Below are 26,948 nucleotides of genomic sequence, written 5' to 3' on the forward strand. Positions count from 1 at the left end.
TTGCATTTACTTTATATATACTGGTATGGCACTTTAATTTCAGTAAAAGTGATGTGTTACATTTGTAGAATATATTGTGGGAAATGGTAAATTGAAGGCATTTTAAGTAAAAGCTCTATCAGTACAAAGTATGCGATATTTGGATATTGCTAGATGTTATTGATCATTTTGCTAAAGCTTTTTCCATAATTGGGAGAGCTCATGACCAATTCGGTGATTAAGAGAAAAAAGTTTTGTTGGACTGACTAATGTCAGAGGGCATTTCGTACGTTTCGTAAATTTCGTAAATTAATAACCGTAACTAAGAGTTGCCCAGTTCTTTCAGCTCCGGATTTCAACCAATCATTTAAAATGGTTGTTGATGCAAGTGGTATAGAGGTTCGCGTAACATTAATTCTAGAAGACAAAACGGTGTCTCGATCATCGAGTGTAATAAATTTCCAAAGCATTATAGACGAACCAGTAAAAGTATTACAGTACGGAGAATTAATGTTTATAATCACTATTCAATTCAAAATATATAAATTCTATAATCATCTGTTTAGTAATACACAACGTTTCACCACATAATCTTCTCCCTTCTTTTTTTACAGCTTCTTCCAATCTTGTACAGCGTGGTGTCTGCTTATTTTGCTGTATACAAGGAGCAGGCCAAGATGCAAGGACTAGTTATATTTGTCATCTGTACTAGTCTATGTCAGTATTTATTCTTGGATATCTTAAAGGGTTGGAAACTGCTACGACTTCCAATGATACTGCTACTACTACTACTACTTTTTATATTTAGCATTATAAGTAGCATTAGTTGTAGTAGCAGTATTATTAGTTGTAGTAGTAGTAGTATTAATTTTAGTAGCAATAGTAGTTGTAGTAGCTGTAGTAGTTGTAGTAGCTGTAGTAGTTGTAGTAGCAGTATTGGTTGTAGTAGCAGTAGTAGAAATATTATCATTCCTGATATTTGGCTTTGTAGTCACTATTACAGCATATCTTTCATGTAAAAAATGGCAACTTTTTGCAATAATTTGTATATTTACCTGTAATATGCCAAAAAGATGCACAATCCATAAATCGTTCAACATATTTCCAGTTTATTCACACTTCTAATCCTACGCATCTCTCATACCTGGAATGGTGGAGGTCTTCAAAATTCAAAGACCAACTTGGAATTTAGTAAAACAACACTGATTATCTCCAGCATTATAGAGACAATATTATTTGCGTAGTTTAAATATCCTTGACACAGAGGTTTCAATGGAAAGTATTTTAGCTTGAAACCGGTCCCATGTCGCTATAAAATTATATTCAGTGTACGGTTGTAAACTGTATAAAGGTAAAATCTGGTCTGGGTTCGAAATGTAGCCTACATTGCTCTGTTCTTAGCAATAATGCATGTGTTCATGAACGAAAGTCATTTTGGTGTGCAGCTGGAAATGATGACAATTACTCAGATGCAGCAGGTTCATCCTTGAGAAGATCACTGTGGTCTAAAGACCTGTATACAATATATAACGTGATATGTGTTTTATCTATACTACGATAAAGATAGGGTGAAATGGGATTCGTACATCATAAGTTAAATAGCCGTCGATATTATTCTCTTCCTCTAACAAAACCTGCCCATACGCTCCAGATAATAGTATAAACGTGCTGATTTATTGGCACCAAGACTTTGCCAAGGACCCATGGTTTTGAAAGATGTCCACAAACGTGGAAAAGTTATTTAGACTAATAATAATAATAATAATAATAATACAAATAATAATAATAATACTATTTCAAAGTAGTATTAGTACTAGTAGTACTAGCAACATTAGTACCAGTAGTAGTATTAGAGGTAGCGAGTATATCATATATTACAATATATCATCATGGTCATCATTAATACCAGCTGCAGCATATAATTGTGATCATTAACCTACAGGTGACACAGGTGTGAGTCTATTAAGAAAGTGAAATATTCTCCACACAGCTATAATTCTATGTTTTGATTTCACTTTCATAGTTTTAAAAATATATTATATGCCAAACATGTAAACTAGAGATATATCAGGGACACACTGTCGTAAAGCAGTAAATTATTGTTTTGTTTTACACCGTAATGCATGGAAGAAAATTATGACATCCCGATATCAGTAGTGTCTTTAGAGATTAAAGCTTGGGAGAGAACTCGTCTTTCCTTAATGGTGGAAAGTATATCATATATAGATGTTACTGAACTGTACTCTCACACTGCACCAACATGTCATGAACATATGCAAGGCAGCATATCTTGTTGTGATGTTCCACAGGGGTCTGTTCTTTGAGCTGTTCTCTTCATTCTATACACTCATCTGCTCTCCAGTGTCTCATCAACTGTACGCTGATGACACCCAAATATACAAAACTAGTCACCCAACTGAAGTTGATGCAACCCTCCAACGTGTAGAGAGGTGGATTTCTGATGTGAAATCATGAATGACATGTAACAAGCTGCAGATGAAAGATGATAAAAGTTGAGGCCATTCTGATCACAACATAAAGACTTTCTCATTCACATCCTTTACATGAAACAATAAATATCAGCAACACCAACATTAAATTCACGCAGTCAGTACGAAACCTAGGTGTTACTCACGACAGTACTCCCTCATCGCACTAACATGTCATGAACATATGCAAGGCAGCATATCTTGAGCTAAGACGCACCACCTCCTTCTGCAAATATCTTTCAGTTGATGCCGCTAAAACACTTATGTGGTCATTATTATTTTCAAGACTGGACTATTGTAACTCAATTCTGTCCGGTTCATCTCAATATCTACTCCAGAAACTTAAACAAATTCAAAATACAGCTGATCGGATCATACTTAGAGTACCACGATCATAGCACACCTCCCCCTGCTCTGTATCCATTCGATCCAGAATCAAACACAAAATTTGTTTTCTGTGCTACGTTTTGCTGATGGATACCAGTCCAACATACCTGTTCGACCTCAACCGTGTGTACAAACCAGGAAGATACTTACGCTCTTCTTTTGACAATCGTATACTCATTATTCCTACTATGAAAACCGGGTCATATAGACAACGTTCTTTTGCATACCACAGCCCATCAACGTGGAAAGAATAGCCCACTGAACTTAGACACAAAGACACAGTGATCTCATTCTAGAGTGCCATTAAAACTCACTTATTTCGACTGCAAGAACATACTTAAAGACCTAATAATGTTTCCTACCTTAAATATTTTCAGCATGTTTTATGTTTTCTAATTTCATGGTGTTTTTTTAATGATATCATTATTTATGTATTTTATGTTTTAGGTGGTGTTTTATGTTGTAGGGCGCTTAGAGCTTCTAAAAGGCATGCGCTATTCAAAGTCCTCATTATTATGATATTCTTATTATTAATATTATTATTATTATATTATTATCATTATTATTATTATTATTATCATTATTATTATTTTTTTGCGAGTCACAAAAATGTTATATTGTTCTAAATATGGACCATTATAATCTCTATTTAATTCACTTTAACATGAAACTAGTTAATTTTCAGTTTTCACTCAAGTGCTTTCGCAGTGTAATAGAACCAGATTGGAACAGTGTATGGGGCTTTACGCTGATGCAATAAAAAATTCATCAATTGCTGACTTTCAATCGGGGATAAAGTTATATTGCAGGTAAAATACCTATCTACTTTTAATTAATAACACATGTTTCTGGACAATGCATTAATTATATAATTAATATGTATATTTAGGTAGGTAAAATTTTGATATTTGTCTTTATCAATGTGAAAACAGACATATACGCACAAACATACACACACTAATATATATATATATATATATATATATATATATATATATATATATATATATATATATATATATATATATATATATATATATATATATATATATATTAATAAGAGAGCAGTACGATTAGTATCAATCTCCGATGTGCATATGTTTGCAAATGTATAGATAATGAATTGTTAGGATATACAAATACATATTAAATAAATATTGCATATCGTCAGGATATTTACAGATGAGCATGGCTGGACTATTTGGTTTATAGAGATTGATAAAGACCAAAAAGTATATAAAACGTTTATTTTACTAGCTTTGTTGATCTTATCAAGGTAAGAGTGTAAAGAATAGCGGAAAAACTAAATGTTTTTCGTCCAAATACTCAGATCGACCTAATGCCTAGTTTTGAAAGGATATGAGTTTCAGACTTGCATGTGGAAAGTAGAATATCAGTAACCGGACTGGAATGTGGAAAGTAGAATACCAGTAACCAGGCTGGAATGTGGAAAGTACAATACCAGTAACCAGACTGGAACGTGGAAAGTAGAATACCAGTAGTCAGTCTGGCATGGCATGTGGAATACCAGTAAAAAGACGACTGGAATGTGGAAGTAGAATACGAGTAACTAGACTGAGTAGTAGAAAGTAGAATACTAGTAATCATACTTGAATATAGAAAGTAGAATACCAGTAACCAGACTGGCTAGTGGAAAGTAGAATACCAATAACCATAATGGCTAGTGGAAAGTAGTATACCATTAACCAGACTGGCTAGTGGACAGTAGAATACCAGTAACCAGACTGGCTAGTGGAAACAAGAATACCATTAACCAGACTGGCTAGTGAAAAGTAGAATACCATTAACCAGACTGGCTAGTGGAAAGTAGAATACCAGTATCCAGACTGGCTAGTGGAAAGTAGAATACCATTAACAAGACGGGCTAGTGGAAAAAAGTAATACCAGTAACCAGGCTAGTGGAAATTAGAATACTAGTAATCATACTTGAATATAGAAAATAGAATACCAGTAACCAGACTGGCTAGTGGAAAGTAGAATACCAGTAACCAGACTGGCTTGTGGAAAGTAGAATACCATTAACCAGACTGGCTAGTGGAAAATAGAATACCAGTAACCAGACTGGCTAGTGGAAAGTAGAATACTAGTAAGCACATTGGATGTGTGCAAATTACAATATCAATATCAAGATTAACAGGTGGTATTTAAAATATCAAAAGCCTCATTACTGGTTTGAATTTTAAAATGCAGATGACAAGGCTGACAGCATGGAATTTTGAATATTAATAAGCAGCGTGGCTGATATAACATCATTCAATCAATCCTTTCTGCGCCGTCTGGTTCTTGAGGCGACAGCAAGGGAGCACCATTTTGGTCTGTCGGCTGCTGTTATGGGGGCAGTCTGCAGGGTGAGGCCTCTGGTCCTGAGTTCTCGCTCCACGGTTATGCACCAGGTCTCTTTGGGTCTGCCACGGTTCCTTTTCCCTGTGGAGTCCATCTCATTGCCACCCTTGGTAGTGCGTCAGGGGGCATTCTGCAGACGTAGCCGAGCGATCTCCATCGACGAGTTGCAATGGATTCAGCGATGGTGCTTGCGCCCGCTCTGTGCCGGAGTTCCTCGTTCGAGATCATGTTTGGCCAGAAGATCCTCATGATCCGTCGTAGGCGCTTGGTCTGGAAGACTTCGAGCTTGCGTTCTACGTTAGCAGTGGTCTTCCAACACTCTGACCCGTACAAAAGGACGCTCAGCACGTTGCTCTTGAAGATACGGATCTTCGTGTGGGCGCTGAGGTTTGTTCTCCTCCAGATGGGCTTCAGTATTGCGAAGGCCTGGTTGGCCTCGCTGATTCTTGTGGTGACCTCTCTTGTGCAATCTCCATCCGTGGCGTCCTTGCTGCCCAGGTACGTGAATTCGTCTACTTCTTGCAGAGACTGGTCCTTGTGGTGATTGGGTCGCCTCAACACTTGTGTCTTCCCTATGTTGACTCGTAGACCTATGGTGTCTGCTGTCTGTACCAACTGTTGTGTCTTCTGTTGGATATCCTGGTGTCTGCTTGCCAGCAACCTGATGTCGTCGGCATAATATATTATATTATTTGCAGTATTAAGGTTATCCAGCATCTGCATTGCATATAGCAATACATGTTTTGTAGTATTAAAGTTAATTATGATCAGTATTGCATATAACAATACCTTATTTGTAGGTTGAAAGTTATCTAGCATCTGCATTGGGTATAACAATACTTTGTTTTTAGTCATAAAGTTATCTGGCATCTGCATTGCATGTAACAATACATTGTTTGTAGGATTAAAGTTATATGGCATCTGCATTGCATATAACAGTACGCTGTGTATATTATTAACGTTATCTAGCATATGCATTGCATATAACAGTACGCTGTGTGTAGTATTAAGTATTCTACAATTGCAAATGTCATGCCAATGTTTGTAGTACGAAAGGTGTTCTATGTCTGTATTACATTACATTTGACAATGCAATGTTTTAGTTGGTAATAATTAATGTTTTAAATGTATAATCTTTTTTTATTAACATAGTTCTTCATTCAAGAGTGCCACGGCTTGTTACATGCAAGAAATTGGGTCATGTCCTGACTACCTGGGCAACTTAGATGCAGAAATAAAGAACCACCTGCATGGCTTATATATTAACTCTACCAGCTACTTAAACGCGTACTGCAGCACCATGGAAAGTAACTGTTTGTCATTTATGCTGATTGTTGGCATGTGTGCAAGATTTATTATTTCAGGGTGTCTGTATATAGTAGCCATAACTCTAACATTTGGACCATACATTACAAACAATGACACGATCAATTTATTTTCCTGAAGTTCATCTGTCACGTGACTCTCAAAGTCTAAATCAAAGTTCATACAACTGACTAACGCTGTTTAGATCAATTCATCATCCAATCAATATTTCACTATTTTGGCAATATAATCACGCCACGTATTAAATTCCAAAATAGCAAACGCCATAAGTCTAAAACTACATACATTAATTTTAGTCGATTTGTGGTCCGATTATAATCCAATTAATGTTTAAATCATGAAAATCTTCCTGCAATCATTAATAAATGTAAAATCATCTCCAGGCTAGAATTGAATAGATTATAATATTGTCAGTATGTTCTTGTATTGATATTTCCAATACCAACATTTATATATTTCTCCTCAATACATATGCAATGGGAAATAGTAATGTTGTGCATCGAATTTAACATAATTATGATTAAGACTAAATTATCCAGCATAAACGAAAAGAACATGACATATGTTAGCTGATAAATTTAAATAGGGGCACAGTGACAGTTTTACAAAGTAATGCTCAGCGGCACTAAAGAACGAACATTATATGAAGGCTTTCAACATTGCCATACACTTTATATCCTTCTAGGTTGAACTTTAATGTTATGTATGTTTCTGTTTATATGTATACGAGAGGGACGAATTCGAAGACCGCTCCGGTGGCATAGTGCTTAGAGAGTCCGCCTCAGAAGCGGGAGGTCGTGGGTGTGAACTCTGGCTGAGTCATACCAAAGACTTACAAAAATGGTACTAACAGCTGCCTCGCTAGGCGCCCAGCATTAAGAGGTCTGTGTTAGAATTGGTCGGCCTGGTGTCAGGATAAAGTGACTGGGTGGGACATCATGCTATATATGTCTGCGGCATGATGCCTGAGTGCTAGACATCACTATAAACTGTAACACTGCAGGCATAGTAGTGATATGACTGAAAAAAAATTAAAGCTACGTTAGAAACCCCAATCACACACACACGCACACACACACACACATGAATTCGAAAATATTAAAATAAACGGAGGAAACTGATCTATAACAAATAATTTTATCAAAGATTTTTCTATATAAGATGCTTTTAAATCAGGTTCACTGTATCGGTGGCGACTGTGGACTCCACCGTGAGATAGATATGCGCCCATCATCTTAAAAAATATAATATATTAATTTTGCTTCTTTGTCGGTGGTATTTATATTCCTAATTGTGCCAACTCACTGCTAATTTTTAAACAGTTTTACATTTCTTTATAAAACTGCCATTTGCAGAGATTTTACATTAGTCATACGTAATTTACATACATACATACATACATACATACATGTTTATATATCGCGTCGGAATTTAATTTTGTATATTATTTGAACTACTGAGTTATGAATACCAGGATCACAGAAGTATATTTTGCATTGTAAACGTACCTGCCAAGACTACGTGTTTAGTCGTAACTATACTATATACTGAAGCTGTATTAGTCTTTACAACAATGTCTACACACTAACTAAGAAGAATTGTAAATTGAAAACATTATGCGGCCGTTAGATATTCAAATATATGAAACTGAAGCAATATACTACCAAAACATTATGAACAGTTTTTTTTATGTTACTAGCAATGGCGTAATCCTGCCAAAAGATAGAATTCTCATATATATAGCAGACAAAGTGACAACACTGTATCGTTTGAATGAATTAAATGCTGCCTTGGAAAATACAAATCATAGAACAGATCATGTCATTATAACGATTGTAAAGCAGACGCAAATATTACGTGAAGACCCTGCCTGAAATGTGGCATTGGAGTACAGTTACGTGACCCATGTTGCCAACCTCGTGGATCTTTGGGGAGTATTGCGCATACAGAAATAAAAACCACAAACACCCGTGGCTGCACAAATACAACAAATACAGATATAAAAACCCGAAAAGAAACAGATACATTAACAGCCAGGATTTAAGCTATTTCTGATCTTGACAAAATGTCAAAGTAAAACAATCCATCGAGAAAATTTCCCAATGAGAAAAATGATTCACACTCACCATAGTATAGGCATGTCTACAGATAAGACAACTTGCACTGCAGCATGGTATACGTGTACCAAGTAGCATGAGAAACGCTGACACGTCTCCGCTGAATCCACAAATATTACCACCACCACAACCACCACCACTTGTTAAGCAACTATAATAATTTGCACATCAGCACAATATCAGAATACCCAACGGCGCAGGAAAAGCAGACATCCTTGCGATAATAGGTTCATATCAACAAAACCGTTTTCGTGCTGAGGAAGAGCGAAAACGTCGTCTCGCCGCTATTATAGCTACCGAAGCGGCTGAGTATGTTCTTGCAAAAACATAGTGGTCACATGTGCCCGAAGATCGAATTTCACAAGTTAGTGCTGAGTTGAAAAATCTTGTGGCCATTATCCATCCCGTCTACTCCACCAGGCAAAGACGCTGAACAGCTGCTTACAAATCTGATTCCAAAAATCGTAGCAAACTGGGAACAAAAGAATACCATGCCCTTAGCTCCTATCTGTTTATGCCGCTTAGTTGTGACAAGGATTGATTCAAAACTACTACTCCGTGGATGTACAGTGGTGCCCGAGTGATCCTGAACAACAAAGACAGAAGCTCCATCAGTGATTACATAGACAAAGGCACTGAAATATTCTAGAAACGCTGGAGAAATATACATATTCTAAATCTGGATGGGACACTAGAAAGAAGTGGCTAGGTCAAGGTTCATCTTTTGCCGTATCACCCGTTTTCGTGGATCCAGTTAATATCAGCACAAACAAAATTGGGTTCCGCCAAGGTCAGTGATCAACGTGAAGATATTTGATAATTGTTGTTCTGAGTGACCAATCAAGTCGGCGCTATACCCGAACAGCTTTTATCGGCTGACATTATCTCACTATCGACAGAAGGGTAGAAAATCGATTCATTGTTGCAGTGTGTAAAGAACGACACAGAATCGGAACCCAAACTGAATTCCTTTTGATTGAGTGAAATGAAGAACTCCGAATCGGTATCGCAGAGCATGAGAAATCAATGATCTTGGTCGGCTGCACATAAATACAACAGCAACAGCATATCAGTGCAAACGTTGCACGCATGTATTCAACACTCAGGAACTAATCACCAGTCAGGAATTTTAATGTTCATGTGTCACCAAAATTCCGCAGCGAACAATCATGCTCGAGCGCTGAAAACACTCTCATATACACTGCAGTGATGCGAAAGATACAAGTCCCGTGTATCATCTACGCGGATTTTGAATTCCTGAAACGGAAAGCAGCTCTACAAACATAGAAACAAATGCGCCAGATATCAATCGGACGGTGCGAGTTGTCCAGCAAATTGCATGCATGTTTATGTTGTGGTTCGAATTGATATCAAATCGGAACCGCTAGTTCCTTATCGTGCTCAGAGTGTGAACGCCCCAGACACAGTAGCGGTAGTCCCCTGGTCAATCGAAATCACAACGAAATCGATTCCCAAGCGCGAATGGAAATGACGGTTCATAACATTCGTTAATTTGATGGAGGCATTAACCGCTGGATTTGTGAAAACACTTTTACTAACAAAGAGCAAAGATAGTCCACGGACAAAGAGCAACGTCCGTCCGGCGATAAGACGATGCAATCCCTTATGTCAAAGTTCCTGATCACTGCCACATCACGGAACGTACAAAGGTGCATCACATAGCGAATATAATTTGGAGCTGACAATATATTCCAGCAAAAGCAAAATTCATGTGGTACAGCATAACCTGCACGGGAACGATATATACTTGAGCATGCAAGCAGTTGCCACGGCATCCGATTCACTGATCAACGTGATCAATAACAACGTGGAAAAATTCATGAAGTTTCAGCTAAGTTCATCGATTTTATTCAGTTCAAGAACTCGACCCTGGAGAACGTAGCGAACAATCTGACGACAGAAAACATCAAAATCACTTGTCAATATTTTCCCACCAACTCGGACCTGTTCACCAGGAACGGGGTGTATTTGTACAAGGAATTGAACGATTGTAACGAATTTTCCGAAGCCGCCACCGATTACAGCGTTTTACACGCGTTTTACACGATGATACAAGGCGGTGGTATTTCCGCTTTCAATAACTAACAGGCAAATATAGTTTAGGTCTGCGTTCGAGTTGAAATGTGTACGCGATTATCAGGATTTGTGTCTGGGCATAGACGAGTTGTTGCTTGCAGACGTGTTTAATGATTTCCGTGACACCACCATGCACCAGTTCCAAGCTCGATTCTAACCACTGCTTTTCTTTTCTCAGTATTGGCTAGGATTGCTCTCGGACATTTATTCATATTTCCGTTGTTGAGCAGGAAGACGGGTACATCGTGGATCTGCGGAGTGAACAATTAACAATACAGCTGTAAATTAGAGATTGGCGTGACATATAACCAAACACAATGACAGTGGTGTGTGTACGTGTGAAACCCATTCGCATAGTCAACGCGATTAAACCGGTGTACATGACCGAATACGTAAAAGCACCCATGTGGCCACGCGCGTCGTCTATAGTTCTAAACGTGCCGCTGTCGATCAGTTAAAACAACTGCGCCCGTTCGCTTCGAGATCCAGTACGGCGATTAATAAAACTAGCACCAAAGATGGCTCCAGTTATAATGTCAGCGACCAAATAAATGCCGCCTGCAGTGAGTAAAATCCTTCACGAGGTCGCTTAACAGAAGATTGTCATATTCAACGACTGCAATCAGTCCATGTGGAAACGCATTGCATTGTAATAAAGAAATTCAACACAAATATTATTTTGCAATGACCCATTTCAAAGAGATATTTTGATCCAGCATTTGACATGTGAACCCCGTTCTAAGTTTATCAAGGCAATATAGAGTTTTAGTTTGAATCAGTGAAAATTGAATTTCAAGTGCAATACACTTCTTGGTTTTTCCTCGTATGTGATACATTTTTGGAATTAGTGGCAACGCTGGTGAACTAGAGCAATGCCTATTACGATGCGAATGTCCAAATGAGATTTCTTAACAATGGCATCAAGGCGTTATTCAACAGTATACATTATTCCATCAATGGAAAGGAAATCGAAGTAATTTCGGACAATGTTTACATGAAAACGACGATCATACGACATGCCCGATAAAGCGATGACTGCACGAGAAATGCTGGCCTGACCATGATGCCTGTCAGTGATGCAACTGATCACGCTGATCATATAGCAAATATAATCAGACCTGGAAATATTGCTGGCGATGCTGATTTAGCCGTTGAAATTTTAGAGTGTCTTAATACTGTATATAATCCTTCATTGCAATGCATTGGGAACTACTTCACGGGGACAAATACGATTTTCGTGTAGCATTCCCCTTGGCCAAAACATTGGGTTTTGCAGAGATATTCACGGGCTTATACTTGGAGCGAGACACACGGTCACCTTGTTCCATAAGAAACAGCTCCAAGGATATAATTCGACGTGATGCATGTGCTCCTGGCGAAAAAGTATATTAGATGCACGGATCGTGTGTGTGCCTGTCGTATCCCATTCACTGGGCACAGAGCATCGCATGTTATAATTTATGGAGTCGAGAACCACATCAACGCTATCGGTTCTCGCACATGCCACAGACTCAGACCCACCCACTGATATTGTGGGGCAGTTTACTTGGCAAAGATTTATCTGGCCTTTGTCTTTCTACACTAAAACAAGTATTCCTGGTGTTTCAAATTTCGGCGCCATATAGTGACCAGGTACAGTGTAAAATTGCATTTGAGAACGTAGAAGAGACTGCGACCTCTCTACGATTAAACAACCATCAGGAAGCTTTGGAAGAAATTCGGCTTAACTATAGAGGTCAATGACATTGCACTTGCATATCACAATATGTGGTTATACAGTGACCGGAATCACGTGCCTGCAGATTTCCCAACATGACTTTATGACGCTTTGTTTATAATAACTCTAACGGACAGTACGTGAGGTCCGATGGGGCTGAAGATAAATAATAAGCAATTTCTTGATCTTACTTTATCATGAATTACCAAGCAAAACAGTGATGATTTAACTTCTTACATAGTTACAATATCAGCATCATTAGTCACCGAAGATGAAATTCAGTTCGACGCACTCAACCTTTATCAAGACGATACTTAACCGTCATTGCGTTTGTGTTTAAGAATATAATTTTTATAATTTTATATGACTAATACAATCAGACAGTGGCGATGAAGCAGCGGAATTTACCAAAAACCAGCTGGTAGCAAATGTTAGCATTACAAATAATTTTGTTCCACTTCTCGAAGAATATTTGCGTGAATGTTGTGTTACCAAACCCTCATATGAATTGTCGTATAATTATGTTAAGGGTCAAGTAGAACATTACCATTTAGAAACAACCTGGCAAACAACTCTGGGCCAGCTAAGAATCATCGCACGTGCACGTGCAAATGGTCACGCGTAGAGTTTAGACTCAGGCGTAAGAGCAACTCCATGGTTGTTCCTACAATGGTAGTGACATTCAACGGGTCCATCCCGGTCACGTTAACAAGTGAATATTTTACCGTTGACTCTACTGAGAAAAAGAAAGTTTTCAACATTTATTCATCAATGTCTCACTTTTCGGGTCGCAGTATTTGGCCAAAGACGACTGTCCGATGTTAAAGCTTCTGGCGTAATCGGTATGTTGTGAATGAGAGTTGTTGCTGACCATCGGAACGCACCATCGCTGGATGTGTAAGTATTTTCGAGGAAGAGTTTTTGTTTATAAACGCATGACCATTGTGCCAGTCAAAAGAATAATTTGCTAGAAGTGCGTATTACGCCTGCTGGTGATGATGAGATGTGACAAGGTCTGCCTGCCGTGAAGTTACGATTCGCGATTATATTATGGATAGCAGAACTGTGGCAGGCCATTAGTCTTACCTACGTGAAAAACTAATCGAAGCAGAACAATACTTGAGAAATTAAATCGCCAAGAGAACCTCGTTGATCGTGAAATAAAAACTCACATGTTTGATCGTAGATGCCATTTACGGACACTCTGTTGGTCTTGATATCACTAGAATAATAGCAACATCAAACATTGTAGGTTCACCAACTGTATTGTTGTCGGAGTTATACTCTGATAGCGCAAGAAGTTAATTTCGACGGAACTGCATTTCCGAGTACTTGTCTATTTCGATTTGCTTGGGGACACCCAGAGCAGTCTCAATACGATCAGCACATTGTTTTCAGTTGCTATCGTGGATAAAATAATAAGTGCGGCTGCGTTTCAGACTGGGCTGGCGGAAATGGAAAATTACACACCACTCGAAGCACAAATTAGAAACCATGCGGTTAAAGATTTACAGACATTAAAATCAAGCAGCAAACAGCAAGCGCCATGCGTGTACGTATTGACCACTACCTAAGATTTTGCCTGCCTGTCGAAGCAATATCATCGCTCTCTGAATGAGTATCCTTAACAAAATCGCTGCAGGCTAGAGTAATACGGAAACGGGACCTTTCATCTTATTCTCTACACAATGGGGACACGGACACCTATAAAAGGGTTTAACCCCCAGGAATGAATCACTCGCATCACTTGGTGACTACACCTCTGGATATCCATGAACAAAACAATTACCAAACAACTATGGCTCTCGTGGAGGATAACTTTGTCATGGACGTTAGGGCCTCGTAGGGGTGTCATTGGAACCATAGGATAGACTAAAGGGCAAAACCCCTACTTTAGATAATACTAAGTTACATTTAACAATAAAAAAGCAAGTTTATATATCCACACGTGTATATATAAATTGAGTATTGGCATATATATTATTCCTTTTTTCAAACTTATCGAGACGATATATGTATATTATTGAAAAAATCTCAGAGATTTTGTCTGTGAAAATTAGACGTTCCCACCATTTTAAATGAAATATATTACGAAATTGTCATACTTTGCTTAGTAATTTTAATATATAAATATGTTTATGCGTTTCAGACTTGTCCCCTGAATTCATAGCCTGCCTTAGGAAGATGACAAATGACACATTTCCTCCGACACCTGGTGGATATCTAGAGTGTGTGTATTCGAATCCAGTATATAATGCTACCATCACATCTGGACATCTATCAACGGATGCGTGCTCGTAAGAAATGCAACTTATACATTTATTATAATGAATAGATTTCAGTTGTGTGTGTATAACTTCCAGATTCAGCTAAATTTCACATTAAGGGTATAGTAATAATGCGAACATGTGATATTATCATGTACACGAAGTGTCCACTACTTCCTCTGCTTCGGCCATAGCTTTTCAATCGAAGATTTCAGCAAAAACTTTATTTGTCACCATTTAGTATTTTCAAGCGTTTATGACTTTCTTACTTCTCTATCTTGAAGCTAAAAAATCCATTTTAATATTTCTGGTCTGTAAGTTTTATAAAATTCAAAATTCATAAAACTTCTTATGCGTGAATAAAGTTATTGAAAGTCCTAACAAGGTATTGGAAGATAATAGTCTAATCGAGTTCATTGCCTTTCGTATTGAAATAGGCAAGTAAAGACCGACCGAGAACTGTGCTGTATGAATACATACCTGCCGTTGCGAGGATGCAGAATATATTATAGATATACAAAAGATATGCTGTCTTTAGGAAACGTGCATTTGATTAAACATATACAGTCTCTAGCATCTAAATACGCCACCCTTGAGGTTGAAATAAGGTCTCCAATTTATGCATAATTCGATTGAAATGCTAAGACCCTTGTGCACGATGGTCAGCAGGTAGGTGCACCACAAACACATATTACATGAAGTAGACCTACAACATGAAAAAGGTATTGTAACTTTCCGTTAACACTGAATCTATAACAGAGAGTAAATGGCCGTGTTATTTGCAGTCCCTAGAACTATATGTACAGTGGGTCTGCTTTGATCCTAATACAATCTGAAGATTTTCATGTAAAACTTACCAAATAGTCAAGGAAAAGGGCACATCCCGTTCCTCCTGAAGTTTCGGCGACAATGGATGTGGTCCAAGTGCAAGAATTATACCAACCCCGACGGGTCATCGCCTAATAAGTCATACAGCAATACATACCATATAATTGCACCATGCTTAAACTGGAACGTACAACTCAAAATGACAAAAAATAAGATCTGATAAACACTTGTTTATGGAGAAATGCATAAATTAAGGATTTTCGATATTCGCGGGTCAAACGTTCGTTTTTGGGAATATGACCTGTCCGAACTTGGCAGAGCCTCGAACTACCATGACATTCTGCAAATATCTTGCAGGAATGATGTTCCGCATGAAAGCAATCATGACATTGTGATGGTTTATGCAAGCACACAACAGCAGCACAACATTCACTGAGTGTACCATGGTGAGTGTAATGCGAACCGAAAGTCCGGCCTTCGTGGCAAGATTCATCAAAGTGAGCTTAGGTGCCAAAGTCTTTGGGTTCCCAAGCAACTGTTTCTAGGCTAGATGTATTGCCATGCGACCAGCGGATGAGCATATCGGTAGCGGTTTGACGATTCATTGTGGAAAATATTTCATTTTCTGTTTGCCATTTGATTTGCACTGAATATCTTTTGCATTTGCGTGACTGATTCCCGCCATTGGCAGCCTTTGTAATTTAAAGTGTCAGACGAACTGCATCTACTTTCCAGTTCAGAAACTTTTACCGTCCTGTTTTACTCTACGATACATAAAACGCCATTAAAACATACTGGCATTAAAGCTAAAACGTCGAGGAAACAGATTTCTTAATTGTATATATTTACATGTTTACCCTATTAGTCTTAAGCGCACTAAGTCGACTCACAATAGACATAATACGCCTGTCTGCTTGATAAAGGCTCTTCGGATTTGCTGTCATATTGTCTACAGTAACGATGATTTAGTATTGCATAGGTATTTGCTGAGGACGAATAATCTAATCCATGTGTGGTGGTAATGGTGGTGGTCCAAGACGATGTTGGCTGTAAACAATGCAACGTTGCTAGGAACCGGCAACTTGACCGCAATTAAAACAATTTATGACAAAAATACTTCATGCTGCTTTAATAGCTTCCACACAAATTCTCCGTCGTTTCCGTTGTAATGACATACACAAGACACTCATATTACAAATTCTTATTATACAGTTTTGTGGTGTATGCAAAGTTGAGTTATATGTTAACATTTTTTAACTTTTGAATACGCGCTTAAAATGTATTAATATTCATGTAATTACAAAGGCACTGTCAGCTCCTCATTCACATTCACACCTCTTCCTTTTTGGTTATTCATCTACACTTCCAGGTTATTGTAAATTCCATTTTCCATAGTTTTACGTATATCTGATTTAATATATATATATTTATTTTAATTTAATTGTTTGTCAGTTTAAAACAAAAATTCTTACATGCTATTGTAATGTAAATGTCTTCACTGGAGATGATATTTTTTGCAGAAAATTGGTTGACCTGAATCATTCTTTTCATAAAGACCAGGTGTTGGCCTTGAAGCTGACCTTGATTCAAAATTAGTAAACAAAGTTCTATTTTATTTTAAAATGATTGGTTGTTGTCAAGGTCATGATGGGACTACGTGGGTTAAGAAGTAAACACTTTTATTTCTATTCTGGGAATAAAATCATTTATCTAATCAAGGCCATATTCTGTGAACGTGATATAAACACGATCACGTGACCCACCTTCAGATTTCGAAACTTGGGAGAATTTCAAAACTGCGTCTGATGATACAATACAACCTTTGTTTTAGAGAGAGATCTGTTTTGGGGCTTTTACACTTGGTATCAAGTTGTTTTCTTTGTTGTTGCCAGATTTTGAGTTAATTATCTTCAGATCATTTGGATTTCAAAAGGATTAATTCTTTATTCTCTGAAAATATTTTGAGGAGTGCTCACACAGAAGTTTTGGAAAGACATTGCTTCAAGTTTAATTTGGATCTCCAACACCGGAGTGCCATTATTTGTATTTCAACAAGGAACTGTAGATAAACACAGTAATGACTACAGCATACGTCATCGTCATCCATCTTGGATTTTCCATCAGGATTCGAACTTGAAATTATCAGAATATTTATTAATAAGACTTTTGTAATTTAATTCGTGGATTATTCTTAGATTATTTTTTAATTTGATTCTTAAAACCGTAAGTTTTCTTTTTTTCATTTTTACAGAATTGTTCCAGGAAAATAAATTTGTTAAATTGTTGTTTTTAATATTTCTCTGTTACTGTTTATTCGAGCCTAAACACGTAACAATAGTATTGGACTTTGAGACTTTGATTTAGATGCCAGTGACTTAACAAAAAGAACGGCATCACTCACTAGGTTTAACTGCATATAAAATACGTGGTCGTCATCCATATCGGCAAGACTGTCAAATAAAAGTGTTTCCCGTACATCGGTGTTTGACAACAACTGATTGTCAAGCCGATATTTTTTGACCGACTGAATGAATTGAAAACCCCGATGGTGTGTAATAACATCCCAAACACAGTGTAAGTTACAACTACCCCTATTCCAGAGACCCTTGTTTTCTGTTAACTGGGCTGAGATGGTTGCTTTTGGGTCGGTGATGTTGGGGCAGTTCAAAATATCCTGACGCGTCATCATACAAGTCTTTTTCAAGGAACCCTATAGTGGTATTCCGTGTTTTTTTTTTTCAAAGACGACAGTATTAAGGATTCTGTTGTAGCGGTGACCAAAGAGGGATTAAGCGTAGATACTTTTTCGTCTCAACGAATCAGTGTAATAAGGCAGTGAATCGAGGATCAATGTACGTAACGTGCCGTAAGATCCAAAGTATGCCATGCAGCCACCATCAGTACAAATGGTATTAGGAGGGTTTAGCATGCATCATAGATTGTTTAATAGTATCTACGTAGAGCGTTCGCTCGTACAAGCCGAACGTTAAAAAAATATTCTTTGCTAAAAGCTTAAATTTGCAGAAATACAAAGGCAGGCGTGTAAAAACATGTTTATCTAGAATTATTAATTTCAATCAATACACCTTTTGTTTTTATTTTCAAACGGAAGACTAAAGTATAATATAATATATATTCTGTCAATGGCCGAGTATTTGTGGATCACTCTGATCATATAGTTCTGGTAGAGCGATTTGAACATATGTGCCATGATTCGCTTAGTAACTGCTACAAAAGGTGATTGGAAGAAACTTATGTTTGTTTATTGTTATTTTCAAGATTCATTGTTCATCAGCTATTTGAAGAGCGAGTCTTTAATATAAACTATTGTAATTGTCTTTCTATTCAATATATTGTACATGTAGATTATGTGATACAATATAATTATATCTGCATTTGATACAATCTACATATCGTTCTATTTAATGCATGGTGATTATATTTGTGTTTGATATATTGTATTTATCCTTGTATTTGATACATTGCAAGGATTGTTCCATTTGAAATAATGTAATTATATCTGCATCTGATACATTGTTTCAAACATTTTACTCCTATTACAACTAGGATTAACTCAAACAGGACGACAAAGTATCGAAAATAACAAAATAGAAACAACAATGCTGAGTTAAAGTATATAGCATTACTACATAGCAACTTGTACCTGTATTTGTTTTGTTGCTGACGATGTTGCTACCTTCAATACTTAATTTTACTTTCGCTTGCAGTGTTATTACTGCCACCATGCAAAAAATAAATAGAGGCTATAGATGCAGGAAACAAATATGCAGAATTTAATTGGTCATCAAATAATTACATATCACAAATGGTTATTTCCAAGGTAACCGGAATTCTAGACTCATACTGCAGCTATTGGACATCATTCTCTCTTATTATGTAATCACATTATACTTATTTTGCTGTACTAGTCACAGCATAATAATTGACCGTAAACAGGGCGAAATGAAAACTCAAGGGAATATAAACAACAATGTAAAATTACGAAAGGTTGCCAAAACCTTTGGTCATTTTTTGTTTGGTTTTGATAGGAAAATGGCTATATCAAGTAAAAAAGAAACATACTCTTCTGAAAACTGTCTTGCCTCCAAAGTTCATGGATGTTAAATCAAATTCTACAGAGCTCAAGCCATCGGACACAAATGTGGAGTTCAATATATAGATAAACACTGTCCAGACCAAGTCAATGACTTTAACAACTACTATCATGTGGCTACAGGAAGCATGCCCTGTCCCGACGCCAGTGGTATGTATAGCAAATTATTAGTCGTAGCATCAATTGTTCTTATTGTTATCTGCATTCATACATATTTGTAATACTAAACAATTCACTAACTTTAATATTCATATCTGAAGACATGTTTGGAGTTGCATGATGCATTTATGCCTTTCGCTCCAATTTGCCCACTTTTCTATCATATTTATATGGATTTCTGGATTTCTAACGCCATTTTAGCACATTATGATCTACGTCTTGCAGAGTAAACTGTAACATCCCGACTCGCGTTATCGGGGATATAAAAAAAATACCCAATTGTTATGTCAGAAAAGTTGCGTCACATTGAGTTTTACAATTCATTGAATCCCTCATGTCTAATTATTCCTTAAAATTTACTGAATTCCTGACACTGGTTACAGTCCTAAAATACAAAGAATCGCTTACACTGGTTGAAATTGTAAACGTCATTAAAAAATCCCTTATATTGGTAACAAGATGGCAAGTGGATGTCACATGGAGTAATATCAACAGTCACACTGATTAACATTAGAAAGATAACGATGATAGTAAACACCTAAAGGTGATATCACATGGATTAATATTGTACATATGACGATGATAATCAACACCTAAAGGTGGATGTCACTTGGATTAATATTGTATATATGACGATGATAATCAACACCCAAAGGTGATATCACATGGAATAATATTGTAAATATAACGATGATAAGATAAACACCTAAAGGTGTCTGTCACATGGATTAATATTGGAAATATAACGATGATAAGATAAACACCTAAAGGTGCCTATCACATGGATTAATATTGGAAATATAACGATGATAAGATAAACACCTTAAGGTGTCTGTCACATGGATTAATATTGGAAATATTACGATGATAATCAACAATTAAGGTGCATTACTAATAGGAACATAATGTTGATAATGAACACTGAAAGGTGGATATGACATGGGCTAATATTAGGAACGCCACGATAATAATCAAAGAGTGGGTATCATATGGCTTAGTATTATCAATGTAACGATGATAATGAACAATTAAGGGTGGGTATCACATGGCTTAGTATTATCAATGTAACGATGATAATGAACAATTAAGAGTGGGTATCACATGGCTTAGTATTATCAATGTAACGATGATAATGAACAATTAAGGGTGGGTATCACATGGCTTAGTATTATCAATGTTGCTATGATAATGAACAATTAAGGGTGGGTATCACATGGCTTAGTATTATCAATGTAACGATGATAATGAACAATTAAGGGTGGGTATCACATGGCTTAGTATTGTCAATGTAACGATGATAATGAACAATTAAGGGTGGGTATCACATGGCTTAGTATTGTCAATGTAACTATAATAATGAACAATTAAGGGTGGGTATCACATGGCTTAGTATTATCAATGTAGCTATGATAATGAACAATTAAGGGTGGGTATCACATGGCTTAGTATTATCAATGTAACGATGATAATGAACAATTAAGGGTGGGTATCACATGGCTTAGTATTATCAATGTAGCTATGATAATGAACAATTAAGGGTGGGTATCACATGGCTTAGTATTATCAATGTAACGATGATAATGAACAATTAAGGGTGGGTATCACATGGCTTAGTATTATCAATGTAACGATGATAATGAACAATTAAGGGTGGGTATCACATGGCTTAGTATTATCAATGTAACGATGATAATGAACAATTAAGGGTGGGTATCACATGGCTTAGTATTATCAATGTAACGATGATAATTTTACAATTAAGGGTGGGTATCACATGGCTTAGTATTGTCAATGTAGCTATGATAATGAACAATTAAGGGTGGGTATTACATGAATTAATGTTATGAATATAATGACGACAATTAACAGATATAAGACAATCGTTTTTAGAAGGAGACTGGATAAGAAACGTTCTCAGAACTGGGAGTTTAATGTACCTATTAGCTTGTAATGTACCTATTAGCTTGTTATGTACTTATTGGCTTGTAATGTACCTATTAGCTTGTAATGTACCTATTAGCTTGTTATGTACTTATTGGCTTGTTATGTACTTATTGGCTTGTTATGTACCTATTAGCTTGTAATGTACCTATTAGCTTATTATGTACTTATTGGCTTGTAATGTAACTATTAGCTTGTAATGAATATATTAGCTTGTAATGTACCTATTACCTTGTAATGTACCTATTAGCTTGTTCTGTATCTATTAGCTTGTTATGTACTTATTGGCTTGTTATGTACTTATTGGCTTGTTATGTACTTATTGGCTTTTAATGTACTTATTGGCTTTTAATGTACCTATTGGCTAAGTAGATGATTATGTTTGTATTCGCCAGCATTTCATGTTATTAGTGCCACTGAAAGGCTTTTTTAGTAATCCCATTACTATCGTCACCATATTGTCATCATCATATGCATCGTCAACATCATTCTGACGGACCTAAAAATGGCAGAGTAAATTAAAACGAAAATCCTTTCTGTCTAATCAAATATTCAAATTTAAAGTTTAATATTGAAAGCCATGAATATTAAAAGCTGAATAGAGTCATTGAAACGTTAAATATACTCAGTTTTAAAAAGAACAGAATCTCCGTTTTCTTGGAGGGATTGGAAATTTTAACACATTATCGCTCCCTAATACAGTGTCCACGAAAGCTAAGCGCCTTCTCCAATCAGAACGAGGCAGTCGTTCTAAGTTGGCCGTTGCAGTGATGTTTCGATTATTAATCCGAAGCCTCCGATACTATACGTACAGTAGTCTGATGCATGTCTATGCTAAATATTAAAAGTTATAACACTTTATAGGAAAACATGAGGCTAAATATTTATAGGTTATAACATCGTTTATCACATAGACGGTACACTTTTATAATTGTATGTGCAATATCATATTTTATATGCAACACATTAAAATAGGAATTTGTACAATTCTGATTAGTCCAAATAACCCCTGAAATTTTTGCGCAGTATCCTTTTTCTGATTGGCTGAGACCATGGGAAATGTTTCATTACACAGCCTACTGCTGCATTTAGTTTTCATTATTGCATTGATGATTTTGACGACCATTTTTCGACTATATTTACGAAAGGGAACTGGGCAACTGTGGTATTAAACCCCAAGACAAAAAAAAAACAGTTAAATTGAAGTTACTGTTCATTTGATAGCGGGTGTGTGGTTAGTGGTGTCTGTGGTATGCCTTTAACATTGAATCAGCATTATATACAAGCATTTTTGAAAAGTTATAGGAGTAAATAAACTCACATTCGTTAACAGAAAAATTGCGAAATAAACCGGTTTTCCAACTGACAGAACGTTTGGGTAATTAAAACACAGGATTTATTTTTACGTGCAAAAACAGTACTGATGATTTAACGTTTCGTATGGGATGCAATTCCAATTGGCTACTATTGAAAAGCAACAAATATAAATACCCGGTAGCAAACAAATTACAGCAAATAAGGCTTTAATTCATCTAGTAATCATCCTTTTACATCAATATCCAGCAACTTTAAGTAGTGAAAATAACAAGTATTGGTCTAATCGAAATAAATCAACTACGCAACATCAAAATGGAACATAGAGTACATTGTGTGTTGAAAAATAATCTTGTTTTAGTCAAATGTTATATGTATTCGGAACGTAAGTTCCTCTTTCAATAACAGTTTGTACAAGAAAGCATGCGTTTAAATGTTATAGATTATAATAGTGCGCAAAAAATCGACAAACAAGGATTTGGCACTTTTGTTACACCAAACACATGGAATGTGCAACGTATGAGTCAGAATGAACGAAATGATTTCTTCTTCGTTCTATATATTTCCACTAAAATAAAAATATGTGATAAAAAGAATCTCAAATAAGTAATTATTTAATATTAATTTAATGAAACTCATTGAATAATTTCAAGCTTTTGCTTGCCAAGGCCCACACAAGCTGGACATTATCGGACTCGTTTAATATATTAAATATTAATTAATTACCCTTTTAAAATCATATCTATAGGAAACTATGAACCATTTTTTCCGAGACATATTGAACACCGTTAAACACCAGTTGCCTGTGCTCTTTTAAATTATTATTATTGTTATTATTATTATTGCTATTAGTATTATTATTATTATTATTATTATTATTATTATTATTATTATTAAAGTTATAATGACATAATGAAAGCTACATAATGAGAAATAAATGTAATGAATTAACGACAGGTACAGAGACAATGTCGGAATATAAACTTAAAAAGGCTCTGTTTAAGAGATAAACGTTCAATATACGAATTTTCCGTTTGGGACTAGAGGAATAAATTGGTCTGCAAACGAATATAAATGTGTTTTCGTACACTCATCTACTCAGCCGGCCCAGCAGTGAATGTGTTAGAGCGATGTCATTTGATTTGCAGTGCGCAAAAACGGTATAACAAATTTAAACTTTACAAATGGGCTAGCCCTCTTATTACTTTACTGATGACTTCTTCGATATCTTTTTCCTGAGACCTAATATTTCCTGGTCATATTATATAAATGAAAAGGCGAATTTCGTTCTAATATGTTGATGTAAACAAGCTATGTCTCGTACATGTAATATATCCAGTGTCATCGGATTTACTTGCTGAAGCAACGTAACTTTAAAGAAAACATTAAGTTAACATGTAATTTAATTCGCACGTTTACTTTACAAAGTCTAAATATTTCAATTTCAGTTATGACACCGATCGTTGGATAATATCTGATTTGCAAGCAGTCGGAAACAAAAATGACGAATAAAACCTGGAACTAACTGTTATGTTTCCTATGGGGCTGATAGTAAGATGGAATTCAGAATATCATATCGAAATGTATAATCGATGATAATTATTTCATTTTTTGTGGAAATAAATTTGCCTAGTACATTGCCCTCATGTACACTTGTATTTTGTCTTGCAATAGAAGCAAATAAATTTAAGAGAGACGAAATACTTTACCCCAGCATGTGCATTTAATTCTTCTTGCAAACGGCAAGCAATATTTCAATTTAAATATATATAAATAGAATCAGGCAAGTGAAACTAATTCAAAATACTATACTAAGCTTTTTTAAAAACAGTTTCATATTTTGAACGAAAAGGCATGTTTCATGTAGACAGTAGATTTTAGCTTCTGACAAAAGCATAAACTAGACGTAGTCGATTTTCCTTACTAGTGATGATAAATGTCACAATATCAAGGAAAACATTATTCGTACAAATATAATTTCTACTACCACTAGTAGTAGTAGTAGTAGTAGTAGTATAGAAGATAATTAAAAGAAAAAGGTTAATGAAGAAGCTGAAGAAAATGCCTAGCAAACAACGCCATGAAACTGAAATTCAGTTTCAGCCCAGGTAAGAAAGAATAAAAACAAGAAAGATTACAAGACAAGGTCGTCATATTAGTTGAAGTAGATGTGGCGGTAATGTTAATATTTAACCTGATGTTTCAAGATATATTCCTCTTAATTTCACATAGAAAAGTTAACAAACCCTTCCATAGCTGCCGTAATCTTTACTTTTAATTTTAAAAATAATCATATCATGCCACGTAAATGTTTGATTGAATGAGAAATTATTAATAGGCAACATCCTTTGACAACCGAGCTGAAACAAATACCAAATGTTGCTATTCCATCATTCCGTTAATGTATCCAGATATGAAAGCAATATTCATCAATATTAGTAAAGGTGCTGCATCAGTCATATTTTCTTAGTCTGCTTTTTGTACTTATTGAAACCCAACTACCTGCCATACCGCTTTGAAAACGCAGTAAATTATGCATATAGATCTGATTACATAACATCGTGAGATAAATAGCATTGTTCTAACATCGTGGGATAAATAACAATTGTTCTGGATAATGCAAAACAAACTTCAAAATAATATAGCTGAAATTGTTTAGGGTTTATCATCAATTCATCTTGAACTCCATATAAATATATACGTTAGGGTTAGAGCATAGAATCGTAAAAGTATACGTAAATTTAGTACTGAAGATAGAAGATAAAGTACAGAATGCCAATTACCCCTGACGGGACTAACTCATACGTCTATCTGGGAAGTGATGTGTTCGCTATTCGAATCAAACAAAAAAAAAATGACTAATTTAATTTAATTAAATTTGCCTACGCTGATGGCACGTATCAGGAATTTGTCACACACGTATTTACAGGCTGTGTCAGAAAGGAATGACGTTTTGACCAACTATAATACGCCAAAGTGGACACGTTTTGACCAACTATAATATGCCAAAGTGGACATTCAAATTGTTGGCAAAACCTTAAGAAATTCATATTTAGGCTAAATGTTTTAATTGAAACCTATATGTATGTATGTTTAACACGGAGACTTTCGAAGATGTCATGGTAACCCATAATCTAGGGCATATCTGCAACTGGCATAGCCTTTTAAATTATGAAAGAGTTCAGGTGACGTGTCAATTCCAGATGCAGGAGTAGACTACGATGTTTTAATGTTCGTCTTTGGGAATGCTTTGTTTTTAATGTGTGTCCTATTTATATTGATCAAACCAATTGGTCAAAATGCCAAAAAATTAACATAATGCAAAGACAATAATTGTAATCGTTGAAATAAGTGTCGGAAGATGAAACTATCTATGACTCGGGTTATTAATAAGGAGCGAAATATGAGATATTCATGCCTCGATAGGGGCTTGTTAATAACGGCGGTTATATAGATATAATCCTGAATGGCTAACCTAATTATATAGGGTGGTGTCCCATGTAAAATTTCATATTTGTAAATATTCTACATCGCAAACGTAGTCTAAATTTCATTTTTAGCTACGAGAGTAGTATCAAAGAGACGGGTGTCTAGAAAAATGTGAGAGACACGGAACCCAAATGTACAGACATAATTATGATACGGTCGAAGCGAGCGATTATCGAAAGCAATGTATTTCTCTTAATATCATGCAGTTTTTCTTCGATATGAGTCTGTAGATAAATGTTTGAATTATTTGCTCCAAATCCATATATATGATTTTTCTTTGCTATAAGTATTAAGATACTTTCTTGAATGTTAATTTTGAATCTTATATTAATCATGTGTTCTAAAGGTTTCATGCACTAT

At 35.9% G+C, this 26,948-nt stretch overlaps 1 protein-coding gene across 1 annotated transcript; it reads left to right on the forward strand.

Annotated features, from left to right (window-relative positions):
* On the forward strand, nucleotides 1-24,701 carry LOC149800444 (uncharacterized). Its single transcript, XM_089957250.1, has 7 exons — nucleotides 1-23; nucleotides 594-696; nucleotides 3,541-3,664; nucleotides 6,372-6,526; nucleotides 14,626-14,773; nucleotides 19,711-19,835; nucleotides 24,548-24,701. The coding sequence occupies exons 2-7, from the start codon at nucleotides 657-659 to the stop codon at nucleotides 24,568-24,570; spliced, it is 615 nt and encodes a 204-aa protein (XP_089813376.1). The 5' UTR covers nucleotides 1-23; nucleotides 594-656; the 3' UTR covers nucleotides 24,571-24,701.
* Nucleotides 24,702-26,948: the final 2,247 nt, after the last annotated feature.

This window comes from Sinohyriopsis cumingii, chromosome 5, assembly GCF_028554795.1.
Source record: "Sinohyriopsis cumingii isolate HCF-2022 chromosome 5, ASM2855479v2, whole genome shotgun sequence".
Taxonomy (NCBI): Eukaryota; Metazoa; Mollusca; class Bivalvia; order Unionida; family Unionidae; genus Sinohyriopsis; species Sinohyriopsis cumingii.

Bases quoted from the DNA above. Each gene is read 5' to 3' on its own strand.
- LOC149800444 (XM_089957250.1), top strand. From the start codon at position 657: ATGCAAGGACTAGTTATATTTGTCATCTGTACTAGTCTAT. The intron at 3,665-6,371 runs GTAAAATACCTA...TTATTAACATAG, and splicing joins GGGATAAAGTTATATTGCAG to TTCTTCATTCAAGAGTGCCA. The intron at 14,774-19,710 runs GTAAGAAATGCA...CAAATTCTACAG, and splicing joins CTATCAACGGATGCGTGCTC to AGCTCAAGCCATCGGACACA.